General features: G+C 54.4%; 4 protein-coding genes across 4 annotated transcripts; 2 read left to right on the top strand and 2 right to left on the bottom strand.

Annotated features, from left to right (window-relative positions):
- Nucleotides 1–6,383: 6,383 nt before the first annotated feature.
- NCS57_00743800 (uncharacterized protein) lies at nt 6,384–7,283 on the top strand (the record flags this gene model as incomplete). The annotated part of the gene is made up of 1 exon (XM_053057289.1): nt 6,384–7,283. The coding sequence occupies one exon, from the start codon at nt 6,384–6,386 to the stop codon at nt 7,281–7,283; it is 900 nt and encodes a 299-aa protein (XP_052913484.1).
- Nucleotides 7,284–10,198: 2,915 nt separating this feature from the next.
- On the top strand, nt 10,199–11,983 carry NCS57_00743700 (Developmental regulatory protein wetA; the record flags this gene model as incomplete). The annotated part of the gene is made up of 1 exon (XM_053057288.1): nt 10,199–11,983. The coding sequence occupies one exon, from the start codon at nt 10,199–10,201 to the stop codon at nt 11,981–11,983; it is 1,785 nt and encodes a 594-aa protein (XP_052913483.1).
- Nucleotides 11,984–13,561: 1,578 nt separating this feature from the next.
- Nucleotides 13,562–15,856, bottom strand: NCS57_00743600 (TRP-N domain-containing protein; the record flags this gene model as incomplete). Its single annotated transcript, XM_053057287.1, has 2 exons — nt 13,562–13,595; nt 13,650–15,856. The coding sequence occupies 2 exons, from the start codon at nt 15,854–15,856 to the stop codon at nt 13,562–13,564; spliced, it is 2,241 nt and encodes a 746-aa protein (XP_052913482.1).
- Nucleotides 15,857–19,398: 3,542 nt separating this feature from the next.
- Nucleotides 19,399–21,999, bottom strand: NCS57_00743500 (uncharacterized protein; the record flags this gene model as incomplete). The annotated part of the gene is made up of 1 exon (XM_053057286.1): nt 19,399–21,999. The coding sequence occupies one exon, from the start codon at nt 21,997–21,999 to the stop codon at nt 19,399–19,401; it is 2,601 nt and encodes an 866-aa protein (XP_052913481.1).
- Nucleotides 22,000–24,493: the final 2,494 nt, after the last annotated feature.

The raw sequence follows: 24,493 nt of genomic DNA, 5'->3' as shown, positions 1-24,493 counted from the left end.
TGCTCTAGCCGCCCACATGGAAGCTGTGCCAAGCTCGGCATACACAGCCCCGCACCGTTGCGTTGTTCCCCCTCACCATGGATTTGGATGCTTGAACCTGCGGAGAATTGAATTGGTCCGGAGTTGATTGACAATCGCCATGGAATTGTGTCATGTTTTAGCAAGTCCAAGTCTCTCCGCCATCATGCTTTCCTTCGTGGGCATCCCAAAAGTCGCATCAAACCAACAATGTTCCTGCCATTGCCTATCGCGATTCTGCTTTTTGCAACAAAGAAGTCCGCAATATGCTGCCTAGTGTTCATGCCTGCCCAATCAACGTCTGCAACCAAGTCATCAAGCCCTGCAGTGAGGCCAGGATGAGAGCTGTAGGCGCTCACGCGGGGCCTGCCCAGGGCGCTTAAAATGCATCCGGGCCATCCCATTGGTATACTGAGGCTCAAGAGGCAAATTCGCTGGTGACTAGCCAGGACCGCTCTCCTCCATTGAGAGCCTTCTCGAACTTCGCGCTTCATGTCGTGTTCCCTCAAGAACGACGTGTTTTTCTCAGCTGAATCGTCGCGTCGTCACGTGGGACAGGTTTCAGAAACACCATCACTGATCTGGTAGGTATGCCTCGGGTACGTGATCCGGGTTCTCGTCAAGCCTGCCAAGCTTTCATTCCATCGTCGCTTCTTGGCAGAGTCTGGGGAACGCGTTCCACGAGCCTCCCTTCTGCGTGCCTGTTGTGTTTCGCCCAGAACACATGTTTCCAAATGTATCTCCCGCTTCCGTCAACGCCCCCTCTTCCTTGCACGGCCTGTGTAACCACGCGCCTAAGATGCTCGGTGCCGAAGGAAGCGCTTGTTTCTCGGGTCTAGAGCTCTCCGTCCCACGAAGGATCGGAGCTTCATCTTCCAAGACCGCCCATCTAACGCCATGGAGCCCCGTGTTGACATTTCGACCGCGAAAGAGAAGTCCGACTAGGACCGGAGGCTCTTGGCAGACTCCTTCTGATCTCCCCCCTAATATGACGTTTGTCAGGTAACCTCCGCTGTCTGATCGATGAAATCATCCTGAACCCTATCTCCGAAACGGGTATTGACCGGTCTTACTGTGCGATCTTATCTGTACTCTGATATCGTCATCGTGTACCCAGGCTAGTCAGGTGCTGGGTTACTGGCATGTTTGTGACGTTGCGAGATAGTTCCGTTTCCCGGGAACACAGAGCTCACCGACGATCCCTTGTCTAAACCATCACTCGATGTTCATCTCGCCTAAAGATCATCCCTGGGATGATGCTCACGCCAAGCGCGAGGCCCCGGATCTCCGTCACAACGGCCCGCGTCGCAAGGACCAACACCGCCAGAATGCTCTACCCACGATAGGTAGGGAACCACGGTCGTGGGTCTCCCGTTAGGACGCCACGATACGGTGCGAAACCATGCGAGCCTAGCATAACATGTTCCTCAGCGCAAACCGGCCAAGATTCCAAAGGCCTTGATAGACCAATAGCCAAGCCTCGGACTCTATGGAGGTTTGGGTCCGCCTTCCGGGGATGAGAAGGGGTTCTCCAGCCACAAAGCCGCCAAGCACACACGGTCTCAATTGTCTTGGGCCGGGAACCCGTCTCCCAATCTTGGTACGCAGCCCAACAACGTAATGTGCCCAATGAGTGAGACAAGTTCGACTATCTGGAAGAAAACACCGTCTTTGCAGATCACTGCGCCCGTTAGATGTTCAGAGGCCCATGCTTGAGACGCGGCTGGGGGTGGCATCGATTAAGTTGATGAATCGCTGAACAACACATCGGTCAAAGTTTCCAGGGTTCGGCCGCCCCGTGCACACTCCAGAGGCAAGAGTAGCATATGGGATCGACGGGACACGATTGAAATGAAGATATACTCCCTTGGCGACCCGACTGACAGGTTGCCAACCGAAGACCAAACGCCACCGTTCAGCAAGGCAAAGGGCCACAGAGTCTACAGGCGAGCCTGAAGCGCAACGACTGGGCTGTGGCGCGGAACGACTACGGAAACATCTCATAATTGCTCATTTCTGCTGTTAGAGGTGAAGAAAACCTCAAAGCGCCAACCAGCTGCTCCAGAAATGAGGCTGCGGTCAGAGCCCTATGGACCATCAAGACCACGCCTCCCGAGCAGCCTTCGGTCTTGGCAGACGAGAGTGTCGAGGGCGTGCCATCCAGTTACCGTTTGAGAACCCAAGAGTCTCAGGATGAGGCGATCGAGAGAAGCTCAGCTCAGGGGCTTGCAAAGTGACGCTGTCGTGTGCAAGTAAGCAAGTGTTGCAACACCGATAGAGTTGATGGGTGTTTGTAAATGACATGTAAACATCCTTGGGGGTGTCTTGACGCAAGTGTGCTAGGAGCTCTACTGCTCCTGGGCCTCTTGATCTCAGCATTGGATCTGAGCCCCTGATGACCAGAGTTGTGCGGAAATCACATCATCGTCCCTAACCTTCAACGTCATCTCCAGGCACTAATACCTCCAAAGAGATTTGCCTTAATCGGTGACCGTATACTCCGTCCACGGAAATATCCCAGCGGGGGCATGCTGCGGTTGTGGCTGGCAAGGCTCCCCTGGGAGTCAACCAATGTCGATCTGATGTTGTGCTCCGTTGGCCCAAATGGACCCGAGGACCTGGGTAGCACCGATGGGTCAACGCAGGAGGAGCATCACCACGATGGTATCCATTTGCCGATGCGTGCTAAGCCATCTCATCACCTGAACCGTCCGGTTGCGCTGGTTGAGAGACATATCGTATGATGGAGCTGCCACATTGAGGTGGGCGCACACCTGGGTCACGTTCTTTCCCAAGAAGAGCTCCAAGTTGCCAAAGTATCGATGGATTTCGGCCTGTTTGAGAAGACTTGGCTGGGCTCCTCTAACTGCGTTTCGGACTTACGTCTGTTGTGTATTCTCGAAGTTTACCGTGTTGTGGATAGTTGCTGTAAGCCAGCATGCTTACACAGATGAGCACTAAGCCTGTGGCCAGATCCTCCTGATGGAGTTAATCTCAAGCTTCTTGCGAATTTAGCTCGTGGCGTTTACGACACAAATGGTCAAGACCAGCGCTAATTTTGGGCTTTGGCCTCAAGCCACATGAATCGCTCCGAACCCCCTGCAAGGTCAAAGACCTGAGATCTCAACCGTCTGCCGATAGGAAGTACAGTCGAGTCAATCCCAAGGAGAGGGATACCAGCTCGTTGACGCATCCTGCAAGTCATCAATGCTGCGCGATGGCTTCCATGGTTCTTGGTTGTTGTCTGAAGGTTCGGAAGACACTGGCTTTAGCTTAGCCCACGAGGTTGACGATAACCCTAGAGATTCATATGCCATATCCAGAGTGTATACTCTATGGTACCTCGAAGATGTTCGTAGCCCAGAGTCTTGTAGCAATGGCGGTGTCCACGAAATCGCAGCGAATACTCGAAATCATGGGCAATAGTGCTGTCCCAGCCCAATGAGGCGGCGGCTTCAATCTCTCGCTGGCGCCAGGAACGGTGAGGCCCAGACCCAGAATCCAATCCGGAAACCCGGAGAGCAGCGGGCTAGGCTGCTAGCCAGTTGCAGGTTTCTGCTGGTCTGCCTGCAGGAGTTTCCCATGGCCAGATCTCGACTTTCTGCCGCCCCGCAATCCAGCAGGTCGAGTCAACAGTGTTTGTGTCATTGTGAGTTCGATTAGAGAGGCAGTTGGGCGGCTTGCCGTGACGGTGAGCCACAGTGCTGGCCTCCGATGCCATGCGCCCGGTTCAACGAGGGCATTGGCGCTGGCCCATGATGTTGGTGGTTTCCATAACGCAGATCCTGGGCCCATTGCGAGCTCTGGAACCAGGCCGCCTCCACGCTGGTGCACGTGCATGAAGATGTCTTGAAGCAAACGCACGTGCGTTCGCGGCTAGTCTGACGGTGTTTAATGACTGTCGCAGAGAACAAAACCCGCTTGACAGCAAGGAATCCGAGACATTGGTTGATGGTGCTGTAAGCCTTGGGCTGGCCGCCCCATTCGCGCAGTTTACGGCGTGACGGCTCCTGGAAAAATTGAGGCCAAACCACTTGTGAATTGCCCCAAGTCTCAACTGGCGCCATGCAGCTATGTTCTCCTTGCCAAGGCTGATACAGTTCCAGACTGGCTGATGCTGGGCCATGGCATCATGGGGTGTCGGGCTGCGAGGGGTGGCGTCGACGAGATTGGCTCTCTCTGTCGCTAGGAAAATTGGATTGGACGAGCGTCAGGGAGACGAGCACCAAAGGACAAGGCGAGGGTGAGCCACGAACAGGCTGAAGAGCAACAATCCGTGCCGATGCCTTGCGAGATCTCACGATTAGTGCCTGGGCGATACGTTAGAGGCTCCTGACTCGTTAATCCTAGGCACCGCGGTGTGAATCCTTCAGAGACGGCTTCGGCTCAGGAACCCACATGGGATTAGCGCCCGTGCCAGGGCTGGTGAAAAGCCAGGCCCTTCCTGGTATCGAGGACCCGGGGGGACCTCGCCAGAAGCTCCAGACGGCCGCGCCAGGGCTTGATCTCAGGTATTGAACAGGTCTCGACTACGAGGCTTGAAAAATAGGGGACGGGGAATTTCCAAGGCTCAAAGGCTATCTCGGTACGGAGCAGAAGGCAAATGATGATTGATCCGACCACATGGCGCTGACAGGATTGAGCAATGAATCTTTGGAGTGAGTGCATGGAGTTTAGATGGCTGGATTGGATGGAAGACTAGAAAGAATGGAAGGAGGTGCACATGATGCACTTGCCGTGGAAGTGTAAGAGCTGTCGGCCGCTAGGGATGAGAACTTGGAAGGTGCGACACAGTCAAAGCTCCGTAACTTCTTCGTCCTGCGGGTATCTGTCCCTTCTAGGTAAGTGGGCTTGGGAAGCTCTGTCCCATCTTCCATCCATCCCAGCAGGGCAGAGCAGAGCAACAACCAAGCTACATTCCAAAGTTGCCCAGTGCAACAGCATCAATTGCAACAAAGACAGCAAGCACAGTGAATCTCACGCAGCAGCATGACCCTGGGATGGCCGCCCCCTGGATCAACAATCAATCCATCCATGGCGATGCGAAACGTACCTGCCTATGTACGAATACAGTATCCAGCACGTCGTCCAGGTCGTGTGGCACTACGCTTTGTCCTCCGATGATTACATGCCGCCGAGAAATTGATGAAGCTGGGGACGCGGGGTCAAGCAAACAAGCTGGGCGGCACTTGGGCTGTTGCTTGGGATCCTAGGCGGAATCCCGTGCCATAGTCGAGCGCTGGCGCCAGCAGGTGGCCATTACTCACTGCCTCTGGCGGCCCCTTCAGCCTTTTCTTGATCAGCTCAGGGGTGAAATTGGACGGGACCCGGTGGACGGAAGAGGGAGAAGGCAAGCGCAAGCCAACCGAGATGGCAGCAAAAAACACGTCACTTTCTCCAGGAGATCTCCCGACAGACTGGATTCTGGTATCACCGGACACATTGATACGTCTGCAAGGGCAATCTAGATCATTGCCCAGCCCAGGCCTGAGGTGTGTCTCGACGCCGCAGGGCAGCCAGCTAGCCAGCCAGCCACCACGCCCTCCTCCTTCTTCATCTTCTATGACCAACCCGACCACGAGCCTGAGCTGGACCTGTGCCGGAGCTGATGCTGATGCTGATGGGGTCTTCGGCCGCTCGAGGTACCAGTAGAGAGACCTTGTAGCGCGCCAAGATATCGCCAAGAAAACACCAAAACCAAGGCAGTCCAATCCCACGCCGAGAAACCCACGCCCAAGTGGGCGCAAAAGTCCCACTTACACCGCAACTGGGGCCACCCTTGGACGTGCTGCCGGGTGCATTCCCAGCTGTCGGTACCATCTCAAGCCCCAAAGGATCCAGCGTCCCAAGATCCAGAGGTTGATGGCCCCGGGAGGACGGTCGTTGGTCCACGATTTGTGGGCGTGATGGGGGCGCCTCCAAGGACGCCCTCGAGGAGAGGAGACAAGACACAACACAGTACTCGTCCTTGACATTGCTCCTGCGAATGAATACCTGGAACAGCCAGCGTACGTGCGCCATCGATCCACGGCACCACCTCTTCGGCTCTACGAGAGCGACTTAGCCTCCGTGGGTAGCCTCCATAGCCTCCAGTACAGGCCGCTCCACCCCAGCACTGAGCGGCGTCAACGCCTACTCGTCTAGCGCAACGCCTTGGATGCCTTCATATTACCCGGCCTGCTCGCCCCTGCTGCCAGGTTTCCTTTCCTCAAGAACCCTCGTCTTTGCCTTTTCATCTATATCTGAGACTTGACATCCCTTTGCGTCCGCTCTCATCTGCCTCGGACTGCTCAGCACCACTCGTCACTCCCATATAGTCTATCCTCATACGAACCTCTCTTCCATGGGCAGGCCGTCGCACAACCATGTGCGAGCCTCACTTAGCCGGGGAATGGAGAGACTCGCCCTCAAAGGCACCCGCACATAAAGAGCAACTCAACACTTCCTCCACGACAAGAATGGCTGCCGAGCAGGCGGCAATTATCCCAACGGATTCTGCGAGCTCTCTGATCTCTCCCATCTCGCCACTAAGCTCGCCGCTATCCGCCTCGTGTCACGCGTTCCAACCCACTCGAGCTCAACCCATGGACATGCTTGCGTCTCAACTCCGAAAACAATCATTGGAGCAGTATCACTCTGGGCCGAACACCGGATTCTCTCAACCCCCAGTCGCCGCCCTATCCCCGACTTCATTACCGGATGATGATTTTGTGAACGTCCAGTCGGCCATTCGTCAGCGTGGCTCAGTATCAATGGACATTGATGTCGAAGATGCTTCGGTGGCCACCACAAGCACCACTCGTGCTGAAGGTCAAGAGGGTTTCATTCCCCCCAACAGCCGAGCACAGGATTCTTCATCTGTAATCTCTTCAATGTTGCACGCTTCGCCAATTGCTGTCAACCCGACCGCCTACCTCGAAGCCCGAAACCACGGTTCTCGCACGATATACGGGCCCGATTTCAACGACTACTCTGGCAGCCTGGAAGTGGACGAAGGATACTGCGAAGAGGAAGATGACTTTAGCTGGCTGGAGTCAGCTGTGTCGTTGAGGTCAGCTGGTATGACAGCTGGAATCACGAAGCGATACGGACTCCGATACAGAACATCGGCCGAGGCAGCAAGTCGTTGCAGCAACGCGATCCATAGTCTGCCGAGAATGCGACGCCGCGACAAGAGGAGGAGAAGACAGCCCAGGTCGACCGAAGCTTCCGCAGCAGAGAGCCTGGGCGCCAGCGCCTCCAAGATGGTGGCGTCGGTGCAATAATGGAGCCAAAACCAGTGGATGGCATTGATACTGCATTTTAATGGCGTACATGGCGGCGCATAGCGAGGGCTCCTTGGGTAAAGGAAACGAAGGGCATTCACAGAGGGAAGATTCACGACACAACGGCGTTACACAGGATGGGCATCTACACGAGCGAGGCGCGCGCCATCTGGGAAAGACAGCAACAGACGGCACACACGGAAGGTCTAAGGCGTTTTTGTTTTTCAGGGGTTTGGGGCATAAGTCTGCATTGGCGTTTTTCTGGCAGGTCAAAGATTCATGGGTTATGGCGCAACGGGATCAAGGTCAGGGGCATACTCGGGACGTGATATTAGGGATCATGATGATCGGGGAGTCGGTTTTAGGACATTGGGATGTGCTTGGAAGACAGGACCAGCACAGGCGCATCATGATTGGGGGCACATATCATATGTACATGGGCAAGGTCAGGGATAGGGATTGGGGGATGACGACGAGGAACAAGGTCAAGCTCTGGTGGGTAGATTAGCAGAGCCTCATACCCGGGTAGCACATGTGTAAGGGAGAGAAATACACGATTGCGCGGTCTCCGTGCACAAACATGAAGATGTCCATGTTGTATTACACAATATTGTGAGTCTGGAAGCTGTGACGAGGGTTGTGATTAATGATCAAGGCGCTAAGGGTATATGCTTGTCATGGATAGATGGGAAATAGGAGCAAGAGGGTCTCGACTGCGGGAATGGATCTTTGAGGCGTTAAGCATCACGGGAAGGTCGATAGTCGCGTCACGATTCATGATTCGACAGTGGGAGGAAAGGCTGGAGAGCCGAGAGTCTGGGTCCGGGCAGAAGGCTGAAACGGACTGGCTTAGTCAAGTTCGCGTGAGTGTATTGTGTTGTGAAGCTTGTCAAGTCCATTCATGATTCATCATATTCTCGTCAATTGAAGATGCATCTCATTATAGGCGTACCTTTGTTTCGGGCGTCCTCGAAAAGGAAAGTAAAACGCCAAGAGGCGCGAGATCAGCGCATCCTGCGTCCACTTTGTAACTGAAAAAAAAGAAAACAAAAGAAAAGAAAAAAGGGTACAGGGCTAAAGGTCTAGGCTCTTGAGATCTTGACAGGGGGCTGACGATCACAGGCAGGCAAAAAAAGAAAAGAAGCCCTCGTGATGCGGTAAGAGGTACGACGATTAAAAATAAAATAAAATAAAAATTGAAACTTGTTGACGAGGCAACATGTGTTTGAAACACCCTCTTTTTTTTAATGTCAACGGAAAGATTTACATTCTTTACAAGTGAGACAAAAGATGAAGAAATGGAATTTTTCCATTGTCGTTGATGATCTTTTTTAGTGGTGTTTTGGTGGAGGATTTTTTTTTTTTTTTTTTCTTGACAGGGCGGGCCGGGGCGATCAGAGGAAGAGGGGCACACACACACACATCTCCAATGGATGGCATCAATTGATGGGATGGATGCAAATGCAATGCAACCTTGGCTAGGCAGGGCCGTTGCTGCAAGGAACCAGGAGAAACAGGGCAGGGGTTTTTTTTTCTTTCAATTATTGTTTCTTGAAATAGATTTTCATGTAGGGCAATCGAACAAGTGTTGGACGACAAGTGACAGTGCAGGGAATTCAATAATCAATTGATCGATCGCTCACTCACTCACCATCATCACCACTCTCACTCACTGATCAATCCATCTCACTCACTTAACCATAGTAGAACTCAACTCACCCGCTCTCACCCGCCAGCCAAAATGTCACATCATTCTCGTAACCGGCCCCAACTCAAAATCCTCCTCCGCCCCATCGCCCGTCGGATCGCCCTGGCCTGGCCTCGCCTGGCCTCGCCTCCTCTCTTGCTCCTCCTCAGTCTTGCTTGGTCTTGGCCCTCCCGTCCCATACTAACGTAGGTACACCCGTATATAGTTCAGGCCGTCGAGCGCCCTGGGTCTCGAGTGGCTTCGGGCATGCAAGGCAACCTGACCAAGAAGGCGCGCCAGCCCCCGTTACTATTCCCATGGGCGTCACCACCACACCACCATCCTCACTACACCCGACCTGACGTGCCTGAGTAAACTCTTTGTCTCCTTGATATGACTCCCAGTATCCATGCTCTTGACTGCAAAAACATGTCGTCCATCAGAGGACACGGTTGCTGCGCAGAGTGATCGTCCTTTTTTGTCCCTCCCCAGTAGACAAAGGGCGTAAATCAACTGCCGTGACAAGAGAGCCGCTCCGTCAATGGAATGCTCCCTCATAGCCTCGTGCATTCCTCCCGCTGTCGCACCCAAATGTGCCCCCCCAAGTAGCAACGGCCGTTGCTACGCCAGAGTGAATTCGTAGCTCTCCTTCTCTTGCTTGCGCCTGTCGTTATCGTCGTCGTCGCCCTCTCCTGATCCCTCTCATCGCCATCCACTCTGCCCAGCAACAACAACAAAGACATCAAACATCTCCCATCCTTGTTTTGGTCTCCCCGTGTCTCGCCGGTTCCTCTGGCGCCCGTTGTATACGCCGTCCGTTGCCCTGGCTCATCCATCCATTGCTCCATCGACTTGACTTTGGCCAACCTGGTACCTATCATTTTCGCCCACACACGCCACGCCTTCCGAGGCCTCGTTCGCTTCCCGGCCGAGTTCTTGTTGCTCGTCTCGAACTCTGTTTTCCTCTCTCCTGACTGGCTCACGCCTCTCGCCTCTCTCTTCCCGCTCTCTTCTCACTCTCACTCAAGAATCTCTTCTCATCCTGTTTGCCATCTTTTTGGCTCTCACCTCCTTCATGCCACCAACTTCGATCTCGACTTCGACATCCCCGTCGCGTCCAACAACTCTCTTAGCCAGCCCTAGGTGACTCGCTTGGCTGACTCCTCCCCCATTGCCTCCTCATCCGCCCGCTTCCACCAGCCCGGAGGATCAGCCGAGTAGGATACCAATGGCCTCCTGGACACTTCCCTACCGGGTTGAGGCCGTCGACCGCGAACCGGGCTTCTACTGGCAGGATCTCGACGATGGCCCCAACGATGGTTCCAGCGACTTCTTTGGTCAGTTTATCAACTTCGACACCGACATCCCCTCCTCCATGGCCGATCCTCACGGTCCCGATCCTGCCGTGCCCACTTTGCCAGGCAGCATCCTCGATCATCACGCCGAGTCCACCGCCTCATCCGGCGTGTCAACAACCGAAGATGAGTTCGACTTCTTCTCTTGTAGTTCCCAGGTCGACGCGACCATGCCATCTCAGCCCAGCTCATCTACCGCGCCCACACTCTCTCATGAGATTGATCCTCGGAGTCTCGCGCTTGCGAGCAGTGATGACTTCACCACCGATAAGCCTTCCCAGGTACCCCGGGTCTCCATGTCCGACCCAGCGCTGCCTCGAGTGGAAGGTATCTCACTACAGGGCTCGCCTGTGAAGCGAGAACCGGCCTCACAGCCCTCTTCGCCGACACCGCCCAACACCAACATCAGGAAGCCCAACAAGTTTGTCGAAGCACTCTCATCCACCATCCGTAAGGCCGGCAAGCTTCGCAAGGCCAAGAAGCCCATCATCATTGATCGCTCAGCCTCTCCGACGATGGACAATCCACCCCGAGCCTTGAGGCTGCAGCATCACGAATATGGCAACGGTAACGACGCGTTCCCACACTCTCCGACTGGGAGGCCGGACAACGCCCACTTCGTCCATGGAATCCTCGATGATCCTTTCAATGAGATACCCGCGCCGCCCCCGGCCGACTCACTCCGGTTCTTCGGCAGCAACGGACTCCACACACCGGTCGAGTCCCCAGGAGTGAAGCCAGAGCATGGCAACTTTCCGCCCGAGATGGCCGGACAAGCACACCAAGCGTCCTGGCAACACCAGCAACAGCCACATCCCCACCCACACCCGCACCAACAGCCGCCTCAGGGGCACTCGCACCCTGTCGTCGTGGCGGGATCCGCGCCAGAGTCATGGGCAGCACACGAGTACATGGCCCAGAACCCTCACCAGAGCGGCTGGTGGGACCTGAACCTGATCAGCCAGAACGGCGAGTACGTTGTGGTTGATCCGCAGCAGCAGAAGAACGCAAACCTCAACCTGGCCATGCACGCCCAGCACGCCGAGCTGCCGTACGAGTACCAGGTCCACGACCCCAACGCCCCAGGGCTCATGATCCATATGCCACAGCCCCGAGCAGCTCCAGCTGCCGTCCACGACCTCACCCTCAACGCGCAGACCTACCTTCCTCCTCCACCTCCGATCCCACCGACGAACGCGACCTCTGAGCGCCATCGGCCACCGAGAGCCCCTTCGTCTGGTGCCCGACACCTCTCATGCTCGCCGATCCGCAAGACTCGTCAACCATCCGCATCTCCCACGCCAGCAACAGCGCACTCGCGCCACAGCTCAAACGGATCCGCGACATCAGCACGCAGCGCCTCAGGGCGAGGCATCGTTCCCGGGACTCCGACGGCGATGCGCAAGCAGCGACGATCACGGGAGCCCAGCGGCGGCAGCGTAGGCGGGGGAGGTGAGATTGGCTTCGTCAACTTCACGCCCAGCGACGGCAGCATCCTCATGACAGGCGTGGCTCCAAGCGGCAGCTCCAAGACCAAGGCGCGGCGAGAGCGCGAGGCCATGGAGCGACGGCGACGGCTGAGCGAGGCGGCCATGAAGGCGGTTCAAGCGGCGGGCGGCGATGTCGACAAGTTGATGGAGCAAGGCTTTGCCTTTTAGCGATGCATGCTCCTCAACGGGTCGGTTCCTGCATGATGATCGACGTGGCTGCCGCCACTAGTTATTCCTTCAGTGCTCGCTCAGAGCTTGAGGACGTCCAAGAGACATGGAAATGAGAAAGTGAGAGACGACAAGACACAATCAAATGCCCACGCACGATCAAGTCGAGAAGGTTGGTTTGAAAGGCGCAAGAGTGGCAGGGCCAGGCAAGGCAATGCAATGCAAATGCAATGCAGGGGTTGGGCGGTGAAACAATTTGCGACAACTTCCATTTGGGAAAGGACGGTGCAAGTCAACATGAACGGGAAATGGCGGGGGGCGTTAAACATCCATCACGAGCCACTTCATCTTAGAAGTGGAGGGGGGCCGACACAACCACAACACCAACAGCAGCGCTAAACTACGACCTACGGCGCTGACTAAATACTTCTTCCTTTGTCCTCTTCTTCCTTTCCTTCATCTCTCTTTCATATCCTTCTTCTAACTTACTCTCCTGCTTCTCTCAACCATCAACTTTGTCAGAAGCATCACACCCTCTCACCTCTAGTCCTCCTCCTATTCCGTTTCCTTTATCCTTTACAACACCAACCACACCTCCCTCTGTGGGATCAATTCAACAATTTTCTTTTCTGTTTCGTCTTTTGCTTCAATATACCATTCTTGTATCAATACTCTTATACCACAAGACCTCCTGCAGTCTCCCCTTGTTCTTCTTCCCTCTAGCAGCACCGTCTTGTCCTTTTTTGTTTCCTTGGTCAGTGTGTGTGCCGGCCCTCGTTTCTTCCATGGAGTAATCATTGTATTTGTAGGATCAGCCTAGGAATTGGGTTAGCTTTAGCATTCATTGAGTTCCCTTCTTGTCTCTTTCTGCGGTAGGCGTGAGTGAGTGTAGAGGGATACATCATTCGCTATCATGATCGGTTCGATACTGGTTAGTAGATAGTTGGGCATCGTGCTCAGATTCTTGGTGCGCGATCAAGTCATTGAGATGACTCTTCCATAGGTTTTTCATAGACAAAACAGCTCACACGATTCCATTTGTCTCATCACAAGACCAAGACTTGCCTTTAGTTGTCCATACTAACCAACCACCATTTGCTCAAGGTAAAATAAACCAAGTATTGGAATATTTTTGTATTGGCCAGGACAATGACCGGGCTGCTATGCTATGCTTCCCAGCCGCCACAGCCATGTCTTGACTACATCGTCCTCCTCGGATATCGAAAATCAGCTGGTTGGTCTGAGCCAACTCAGTCCAGCTGTACAAACATGTTCCCCCGTTACTTATCCCTTCCCGATATGGTTTATATACACAAAGCAAATACTCGTACTGAGCTCAAAGATTTCGATATTCGCCAACGCCAAGTCTCGTCGCAGACGCCGTCGTCATGCTTTCGATAAAAAAGCCATCCAAAATAAAAGAAAACACGGTCTTGGCGTGGTCGTGTGTTGTTGATTACCAGGGTCCGCTACAGTCGTGACCCGAGAAAATCGCGTGAATGCAAAGTCTACCCAACAAGGGCGCAGACGATATAGCCCTTGGTCAAAAACAGGTATACGCTCCTGGCATTATATCAATTAATGATCATAGCCGGCACCTCGCTGCCATGGGCTGTATTGAATTAGCATATGATGTACAAAAGTTGCAGAAGTTGTCTAGACTCACCTAGCGTTGTTCTGTGATCGGTATCCACCCGGGCTAGAGTTGTTGTTTGACCGTTGCTGAACGAGCGGCGACCCCGACTGCTGGTAAGGGCTAGGGGAAGCAGAGCGGAAGGGGCTCTGAGGCCGTCCGTCGGCAGGGAATAGAGGCATCGAGGGGTTCACCGGGGATCGGGGAGGAGCATCACCTCGGTGGAACGAGGACTGGGACTGGTTGTTCATCTCAGCTCGCCTCCGAAGGCTCTCCGAAGACATAGAATCCTCCTCATCAAGGTCGAGGTGCTTGTTGTAACCCGTCTTGTCGCCTCGAGCGGTAGCCGCAAGAGCATCAAGCTCAGTCGTGGTGTTGAGCTGGGTCTGGGACTTCATGAAAGAAGCACGATCGTCGGCCATAAACTGGTACCGCGCATCGGGGTTCTTTCGGAAGAAGACAATGGTGGTCGACACGATAAGCATGAGAAGAAGAATGAGGGCGAAAGCCGCGTTGAGGACGAAGAGAATGACGCCCACAACACCAACGACGATCTTGGGCAGGCCAAAGACGTTGGAGAAGATGAGAAGGAAAATCGCGTTAATAAAGTTGATGGCACCAATGGCAATGTTAAACGAGTTGGTGGGCTTGTCCATCCAGGGTCGGAGAACCGAAGCGGCAATCAGGTAACCAACTTCAATGATAATGAAGCCAATAGCCTGAGCGACGCTGTTCTTTTGGGACAGGGCCACAAACATGGACTTGACCAGGGTGTAGATCAGAATAGGAACGATGAAGTAGTAGGCAGAGGCTCGGAACTGGACGTAGAGGAAACCCCACTTGTTGAGGGCCTGGGGATCCGAGAAGAGGATATAGGCCGGGTTGCGGTGCATGGCGACGGAGCGGCGGGCGATGCGGATAACCTTGCTGGCACCCCAGGCGAGACTGAAGACCATGCCAAAGAGGAAGAAGACGGCCAAGACAACTTCGGCCGGCGAGTCGCGCTGGGTAAACTCCCAAAGGCAGAGAATAGTCATCTGGGGGAAACCAATAAGGGTCAGGCGGAACAAAACACCCTTGAGGATGGTGAGCCAGCCGTTGCGGAAGTCCATGAACTTGTCCTTGGACATCCAGTTCTGGCGAACGCAGAGCTCCAAGATGCCCTTGAAGGCGGCGAGGGCTAGGACCGTGATGACAACAAAGGCGCAAAAGAAGGTGAGGCCTGTCATAAACAGGTTTGTCGACTCAATCTTGGCCTTGAAGGCTACGCGCTGAATACCGTAGACGGTATATGTGCCGTCATCGTTCTGAATGTTTCCACGCTTGGCGAGGTCGACAATGGCTCGGGGCATCATTGCCGCGCCACGCTTGAAAAGGTCGACACTGTTTGAGGCAAGTTGCAGGCTTCGCTTCTGAACTTCGACGGAAATCGAGCCAACGGTGTAGAGGATAGATTCGGGGGTACCGCCAGTGGCTCTCTGGTACCAAGTGAAAATATCCTGCATAAATCCGACCTTGATAATGCCCATAGACCACTGGAAGTCCTGAGTCCAGGAAGAGACAATAGGGGGGAGTCCAACGCTGGTAAGACCGAGAATGGCCTGCGCCTGGAAATAGCCGAAAAGCGAGAGAGAATTGGAAGCGACGTGCGCAGCCGTGTTGGCGTGACCGACACCCGACACAATGGCAGAGGCGACGAGTCCCAATCCAGCAATGACGGCAGTCGCCCACTTGACACCCACGAGATCGACAGTCTTTCCATTGGAAAAGTCGGCTTCCACACAAGCGACAGACTCTCTAGTGTCGCTCCTGTTGACGTAAACACGGACGGTGGCATCGAGATCGGGAACAGTGTAGGCGATTCCAGGAACTTGCTTGAGATTCTCCTTTCCAACAGGGAGGTTGAACTTGAAGGGAATCTTGCCAGAAACCATGGGGCAGAGACCGGGAAGGTTGTTGGTGCAAGGGTCAAACTCCTTCTGGAGGAACTGGTAGCCGTAGGCGGACAGTCGAATGTCAAAGATGACCTTGCCTTGGATGGACGAAGTGGCAGCGGCCACAACTCTTGCGGAACCGTTGTTTGGCGTCAGGGTGACCTGGAACATACTGGCACTGAAACCGTTCTCCTTCTGACAGGCGTTGAGAGAGTTGGAATAGAGCAGCTTCTCACCCGATACGGGCGCCGCCAGGGCGGCTACTGAGGCGAGAACCGCCAACGGTTTCATTATACAAGACCACATTGTGACGGCCAATTCTGATGCTCCTCAATCGGTGGTCTGGCGATGGTTGGTAGATCGGCCTGTCGGGCGTTGTTGTCGTTAGGGGGTCGTAAAGGCGCACAGGGGGCCTGTTGTCGTCGGTCGGGTCGCGCTCGGAAATGGGGCCGTAAAGACTGCCGACGAGAGTCGTCCGAATAAGTGAGTCGAAAAACAGAGAAGCAGGCTAAAAAATCGAAGGCTGGTCTGGTCGGGAGAGGCGGCGCTTGTTTTGCGTTTTCCAGGAGGCGTGACGTGGTTCTAGACGGCGGACTTGCAAGCGAGAGGGAAGACCGACCGCGTGGAACGACTGGAAGAGCGGACGGAGAATTACGAAACGGAACAAGACGAAGAGAAAGAGAAAGAGAATAAAGTCGAGAGAGAAAAACTAGCGAACGGCCGAGGCGAGAAATCGTCTCCGAGACGAGGCGTGGCTGGAAGCGTCGTCGTCGATAGGGTTGGGTTTTTCCCGTTTGTCGCTGTTCGATGATGAATGAGATGGGTTTGCGTGTGGGGGGGAAGGAGGATGGGAAGGAAGAGGCACCGGCAGCAGCGAACTGGAAGCGTCAGCAAGTAAGAGGACCTGGAAGGGAAGGGGGCAGGAGGGAGGGAGGAGGTACTAATTGATTGGCGCCGACGGTGGAAGAAGGTACCCAACAGGTAATGATTGCGCTTGCGGTACGTAGGTACGTGTGCGTCGGGTGCGTCGCCTGCCCGTGCAGGGGGTGGAAGATGGGGACCAGAAGCAGGGGCTGGGAGCGACCGGATTGGCTTGGCCGTGTCTTGTGTTCTGCAGTGTGATAGGGGAGGAAGACAAGGGCGATTAATGGCCCAGTGTTTTTTTTCCTGGGCAAGGGAATCGTTTTTCTTTGCTCCAGGGCGGACCGTCACTGGTTGCGCTGAATTCATGCCAACATTGGATCACTGTAGTTCCAGATCATGAGCTGCTTTGTGTGGCCACGAGAAGTCACCGGAGACAGTCAGTCACCCGCCAGCGGCAATAGAAGATGGGGCCACAGACGCCTGGCCAAATTTACCCATCTCAGTCAGCAAGCAGAAAAAAGATGATGATCCATCCGTCGTATCGAGACCGTCCGTATTCACTCAATACCCAAGAAAAACCCAAGAAAACCAAAAACGACCTTGTACCGCTGCTAGCATGTCTTGGACTCTGCTACCCCCTAGCGCGAGAATCAGCGGGCTGTGCAGGTACCTGGAATGCAGGCCAGCCGCTGGCACAAGGACAAGTCAAGGGGCCCCCGGGGCAAGGGTGACGACTTGGATCTCGTATACGCTCTAACAAGAGGTACATGGTGGATACCTGTCACTCCCGGGGCAGGGAAAAGGCCGCGGAAGACCCCCTGGCGCTGGGCGAGCACACGTACGAAATCGGCAGTCTGGAGATTGCTCAGCGGATGTTTCGGGTTTGCAGACACTGGAAGAGGTCAGAGGATTGTAAGAGATCTCTCAAGGATCCATGAATAGATGGGCTCTCTCTGGCGATAGTGCAGATCTACTACCTGCGCTGGCTAGGAGTTGCGGTGACAACAACAACTCTAACAAGGACGCACAGAACTTGGCAATAACAATGGCTGGGCTGCAGTTCGGGGAGGGCGGGCTGAGTGGCTTCTTCCAAGGTGCGCGACAACAACCACAACAACAACGACATCATTCACATCGAGTGCTGATCCATGATGCAAAAGAGATGCCCGACCACGGCAACCGGCCTCTGACATTTCCGGTTTTGGGCTGCTGGCGACCAAGTCTACTGCATGCCGCGTCGAATAGCGGCCATGCTATCGTTGGCAGTGGGCTGCCAGAGATCTTGGTTTCTTGGTTTTCCCCCCGACCTCTTTGTGTCAACGACTCTGGTCAGATGGCCTTCAGCCAAGGCTGGGCGCGTGCTCGGCAATCACCAAAGATGCTGTTGTTGTTGTTGCTGCTTCTGCTGGACTCTTGTCTCCCAAAGCATACGGATGTCACCTCGTCATCCTGTCACAGGTTTTCCTGTCTAATTTACGAGACCCAGCAAATCCACGCAACCACCCCGAGTTGGAGGCTTGCACAGCCCCCTCTTCCCTCCCTTCCCGTCCCCCTCCAACGCTGCCGAAGCCCGAACGGTCACACTAGGGGGCCCTCATCGACCCCTTGCTCGCTCCCTCAGGTCAGTCAAAAAGAAAACCACCCAAGAGACGGTACGGTATGCCCAGACAATGACCAAGCGAGCCTGTCGTATCAAAGTAAGATGAATATTCGCTTGGTATTGAGGTCAAGATGCGAAAATGAGCAAGTTGGAGGAGGCTGTGCAGGACGTACGTACTTGTGTGCTTGAGGGAGTATTCGTGTTGGACCTCGTGCACTGTTGTTGCCACTAACAACATCAATACGAACTCGTCGGCGTGGCCGCAGAAGAAGCTTTGTCGTGAGCTCGACAACCAACTATAGCAAGAGTATACGGAGTACTGCGTAGTAGGTGGAATGCAAGCAGACTTTGTCTGCGAGATGAAAGGTCTCATTTGATAGAAAACAGCCCAGTCACTCATCCGGCTCTACCGAGTTCCCAACTCGTAGCCATCCGCGATAGTAACAAACCAAGCCATACAATGCACCGTTGCATTCTGCTAATTGATCTCACCTTGCTGACAGTGGCGCCTAGCACTCGTGTAATCGGCAGCCGTTGCCCTGATGATCCCCAATTGAGTTCAGCAGTTGTCGAACTTACAACGTCACCCTCGAAGATTCATCATCTCGTTCGTTAGAACATTCCAAAAACTCGTGGCCCCCCCTCACTTCCCCCACCAATATGCAAACCCGCCCTTCACAGCCTCAAAATCCAGGGGTAAGATTTTCCCCTCGCATAACTCGCAGCCAGCCAATTAGATCAAGACAATGCCTCGCAAAAGGAATGTTTCGCACTTTTTCTTTCGTCTTGTACGGTGGAAGGAGATTAAGCTCGTCAGGGGTTCTTCTCTCGCTGACATGCATCTCACCTGAGATGGCCGATTACTGCGGTGAGCAACATGTCCCGCGCTCTAGTGACTCTCCACTGGCAAACGTCACTGAGAAGAGTAGAGCATGTGAATGGACCGTTGACGAATCTCAAACATGACGGGGCATGGACGCGTCAACTCGGAACCCACTCATCGTCCAAAGAAGCCGTGTGTGATCGACATGAGTCCCCATCAATCTTGCAGATTTGCACGTGTCGCTGGAAAAGGGCTCGAGTTGATTCTTCATCTCTTTCTCCGGCTCAGCATGATCCGAGTCTCACCGTAGGTTAGTTTCGTCCACCACGTTTCAAGTCTCTTTGCATGGCAAAAGGCACCGCTCGCGTCACATGCACTACAACACCCAGGGTATCAGAGCATGAAATATGTTAATGCCAAACATCTAGTCCAATCCAGTCCAATCCCAGTCGTCCAAGTATAAATGCAGTAAAATCCCTGTCCATAATAGATCCATGTAATAATATGATATCCGTTCTTTCATAGTCATAAATGGCCCATGCCCACCCAACTCCACCATTTCTATAGCACATCCCATTGAGCGTTCCACGGGTTGTTCATGGTCGTGTAGTCCACGCCGTGCTTGTATGAGCTCGTCAGGTCCTCCTGATCCACACCGCAATGCGTCTGTCCATCACGTCCAGTGAACCAGCCCAGACCATATGTCTTGCCATCGTCTAGCTTCTTTGCCATCTGCGTGTTGTTGAGCTTGGCCGTCCCCACAAAGTTGTACAACATCTTGCTCTGGTGAATAAAGGCAAGAATTGATGCGATCGTGTTGGGCTGTCGTGGCAGGAAGGGATGTCGTCGCCGGAAGAAGACCATAGTTGCCACGACAAACATGTAGAGCAGCATAAAGAGGGTGAGTCCGAGGGTCATGTAGAATGACCGTACAGTCTCCTGACCAGAATTGAGCCCGTCTTCTTCTTCCTGTTTCGAGTGGCCCTTGACAAGGTCATTTATTCCCTTGTACCCCACGATAAAGTCCTGTCCATCCACTGTAGCAAGACTTGTCACCAAAATAGTCAAGAACTCGGCCATGACGGTTCCGAATCCGACCATAAAGACCAGAAAGTGGCCGTTCAGGAGAGCGCGCAGAGGCATGTAAGCAAAGGGCAAGGCCGTGTAGTCGAGCGTGAGCGTCTTTGAGTGGGCGCGGCGCTTCGAGAGGATGTAGTAGGGTTCCATCATGCGCACCGCCGTCTCCATGGCGCCCCAGCTCATCTTGAGCATGACAGCAAGAGCCGTCACCGCCCAAGCAGCCTTGTCCGTGACAATGCGTGCAGGAGTAAAGAGGAAGGTCGGAATGAAGCCTGCAAAGAGTAGCAATCCAATGATGAAGGGGATGCTTCCGATCGGCCGCAGCATCACTGGGTGTGGGTGCTCAGAAAGATGTGCGCCATCGTCTTGCTCACGGTCAACCTCCAACTTGGCGCTACTTCCCTCGTACGGCGCAAGAGACGAGTTCCTGAGCATATATCGACGGCGCTTCAGTTTATGGTGAATATCCTTGTGCTTGGCCGTGTCCATGTCCTTGAAATCCATCAGGATATGGCTCACGACAGCCATGCCTGCGAGACCAGCGATACCTCTCACATCAGACAGCAGACCTGACCGTCGTGACTGCAACACGAACAGCAGACCACACCCAAGAACCGCGTTAACAGCCAGGGTTCCTGTCAGAAGCCGGGACCAGATTTCATGAACGAAAATCTCCTTGGGCTCATCTGGACGATCCATGCGCTGGCTACGATCCGGTCTTAACACGATAGAAGCAGCAGCAAAGGTGGGCACCAGCGACACGGCAAAGGTCGAGGCAATTGATGATAGTGCCACCGCATAGTGGCCCAGTCTAAGCGCGCGGAATGGCCTCCAGAAGCTGAAACTGGTGACATAGTCGGCATTGATCGACTTGGAAGCCAAGGCTCCCTCGGGCTTGGACAGCTGGTAAAAGGCCTCCAGACGGCGGACTTCAAAATCGGTAAACTGCCAGAAGACGCCGTATGCGACAGCACACAGGGTCGGCAGGAACTTGACGGCGAAGTAAAGCCAAGCGTCCAGGTCGTTTGGTGACTTGAACTTGATAATGGGCGTCTTGCCAAAGTTTTGAAAGAGGACCTCCTGGAGAACTGCCAGTGCGATTGAGAGCACGATGAGCAGCAGGAGATATGGCCAGCGCATGGAAATGGGCTTCCAATTTGGTTGGGGATAGAAGATCTCAGTCTTGGTCTCCTTCTTGACCGGGAACGTCGAACGGCGCATGTCATCCTCATTGGCCAGGGTGTTGAGTCCCTCCATGCTGCTCAGATCGGCTCCTGGCCCCTCCTCCTCCAAGATGACCTCGATAACCTCGCCCTTTCGGTTGGCCTCATCCTGCCCTCTCTGTCGAATCTCCTCAGCTCGACCAGACCCGATGCGCCGTGAAAATGAGCGCGAAATACTGCGCTGGACCATGGTGGGCGAGGACAAGAGATCAGCATCTCGCACTTTGATGTCGGGCTGGATGCCCTGACCCAATCCTCCGGTCAATGTTCCGCTGGCCTCCTTGGCCTGCAATTTCTTCATAAATTCCTCATCGTGAGAGGTCATGGGCCCCAGGGCGGCCGTCAAGTCGAAACCAGGTGAAACGTCGTCCTCCTCAGCGATCGGGTCGTAGCGGGCCGACGTGCCCATGGGAGCTGCACTCTGGAGCAGCGACAGGTCGTACGCCTCATCGTGCGTCTCCTCGGGGATGGGATGTCCCAGTGCAGAGCCATAGCTGGGCATTCGCTTGGCCTTGGAAGGAAATCTCGAGGGCGGGGGACCAGCAGCCGAGACGGGCGCATACGAGCCCCCGGCCCCGTTGTAGCCGAACGAGGCGGACCATCCAGATCCCGGGGAGTATGAGTGGCCTCCATATTCTTGCTCGGGAGGGCTTGGGTTTCCAGCAAAGGAGTCGAGCGAGACCATGGATTCGCGACCGTGGAGCTGAGGCTGATCATAGGGATTGTCGTCGGCATAGACGGTCATGGCCGAGACGCGATGGCTGAGGTGAGGTTGGTTCGTCGCGGGTCTCCGCGTGATGCCCTGGTAGGAGTCGTAGGACGCATAGGGCTCTCTGCCCGCTTCATCATGATATGCCATGTTGCGCGATCCTCAACATTGTCAAAGGAGAAATACGTTCAAAACTCGCAGAACTGCCGGCGAGCAAAGGCCAGCCCGGCTCCGTTGTCGCAAAGCCTGGGGGAGCAATGGATCGCTGGGGTCGTAGGCGGGGCAGCAGCTGGACGGGAGGCGGCAGCGGTAGACGCGTTTGAAGGGCAGTTGAGCGCGGGTATCAGCAGATGACGGGAACAGGTGCAAGTGCACAGCAATTGAAGCCAGTGGGAGAACGAGCGACAAAAGTTGAAACGAACGAGCGAGCGAACGACAGATAGGAGAGGGCTGAGCTGAGCTGAGCTGAGCTGAAAGTTGATGGAGGAGGAATGGAGGAGAATTTCCTCATCCAGAACCAGAACCAGAACCAGGCCAGCCCAGGCCAGCCGTAGGTAGGTCCCGACGGCTTCAGCCATGAGCAAAGAAGGGGAGGCATATTCATGGGACCCCCCTTGCCAGCGCAGCGCAGCGCAACGCAACGCACCTCAGATGCCCCAGAGGTAAGCCAGCCAAGGCTCCAGCCCCCAAAGATCCAACTACTAAAGAGAGCCCTTCGCTTATGGCTGCTTAAAGTGAACTGGATTAACGCCATAGGGCTGTTTTTTTCCGGGGTGGGCTCCCCACTGTGACTCGGGCCTCGACTCAAGTCAAGGGGTAGGTCAGGTTCGCACTTTAGGTGGGCGTCAGGGTAGATTCCAGCTCGCACCCGTTTAAGGTTGGGTTTCTTCAACTCCCGTGCCGTTGCCAACCACGAGGGTTTTTTTCCTTCCTTCTCATTGACTCTCATGGAGCCAGGGCATCTGCCGAGAAGGGGGGGAGGTCGTCTCCCTGGAGGCTTGTCGATAGCGCGCCGCCTCCAACCCCGTTCAGGACGTCTGGGCGCCTCAAACGCCGGCCGCCTGGTCCTGAATCGTTCAGGGATGGTCACCAAGGCTCGATAGGGCTGGGCATCTCACGGTCTCGTTGGCTGGGTTCCCATGCGGCGCTTGCCCAAGCCCAATCGCTGAAGAGGATGGGAAGGGAAAAGAGCCTCTTCTCGGGCGGCCTCCCTGCTCTCTTTCAATACTTTTTCCTGGTCACCGTCCTCCTGCGGACCAGAGAGACGGTGAGAGCGTCTCACGCTCAAGGGAATCCGCCTCGTCAAGCGCCTCTCATCAGCCACCGGGGAGCTCCATTGTCTTGCCGATGGACAGATTTTAGAGTTTCTCAACCGTTGCTCTCCCTTGCGAAGCAGGCGTAAAGCCTTGGTCGTGTGCCCATGTCCAGGTAGGCATTCACGGTGATCGTGATGGACCTGTTGCTGCAGTGCAACCACACACGCAATGAACCCTGTGCACATTCTGGGATCATGCCCTCCCGCCTGGACGGTATTCCAAGACACGTTGACATCCTTTCAAACCCCCGCCCGTCTTCCATTTCGAGGTCATCACCCTCCCTCCCACTTCCCAGAGCTGAGTGGAATCATCCATCACCCATGGAACTGGGTGGCGATGGCCTGCATGAAGGCCATCCTGGCGACCCTGTTCGGTGTGCGGCCCCCCCATCCTTTGGTTCCATATATAGCACGGCACGCAGCTTGCATGTCTCCCCCCGATAAACTCGCAAAGGATTTGCCCCGTTTGCCGATTTTGACATGGTCGCCGCGCGTCAATTCCTTCGCGGCTGTCCAAGTTCCGAGAATTCGGGCTTACGACTGTTGTGGTTCTATATTCCTCAAGCCGGCTTTAACGGCAGGAACAATGCGTAAGCCAGTATCAATTCGACATCTGATACGGGTTTCTGGTGCAGGTCATTGACATATGTTCCGTATTCGCTCACCAATAGATGCGTGCTTACTTTCGTGGTTGTGATTCTCCATCTAAAGTTGAATGTCACACCATACCCTACACCGACGCTCATGAAAGTCCTGGGAAACAGGGGTCGCAAAACATTGCCATTTATGACTACTTAGGCAAAGTTGATGAGAATATCTGTCCTTGTTCTAGCCGTCATCATATCATCTGAAATTTCCGGAAATAATCGAGTGTTGACTGTGATTTAATGTCTATTCAATGTGAAATCAACCTAAGAGCAACAGCGAGAATAACAAACCCTTGAGACAAGGCGACAGAGGACCTCACTATAGAACATCAGACGAGTTATTGTGATATACGTTCTCTTATTTCCCTATGGTCATAGTGAGATTATCTTTATTGTTAGATAGTGAGCATCGTGCTAAGTGAGCGACACATTGTCTTCCCACTCTTGTGGTCTAAAAAAAAATAAAAATGGCACACCGTGAATGGATGCCCGCTGATATGCGCTCAAGACCCCATTATCCAAACTGGATATTAGACGCGCTGCGTGCCTGCTCCGAATGATGCTGTGATACCAACAGTCTATCGAGTAATCGACCCTATCTATCCCGTGTCGCTCATGCCATTGAAATCAATCACCTGCGCCAGCCCGCCAAACCAAAACGACAAAACTCTGAACCGGTTGC

This window comes from Fusarium keratoplasticum, chromosome 5 (genome assembly GCF_025433545.1).
Source record: "Fusarium keratoplasticum isolate Fu6.1 chromosome 5, whole genome shotgun sequence".
Classification (NCBI taxonomy): Eukaryota; Fungi; Ascomycota; class Sordariomycetes; order Hypocreales; family Nectriaceae; genus Fusarium; species Fusarium keratoplasticum.
Note: the sequence above shows the minus strand (reverse complement) of the source record. Positions and strands in the feature narration are given on the sequence as shown.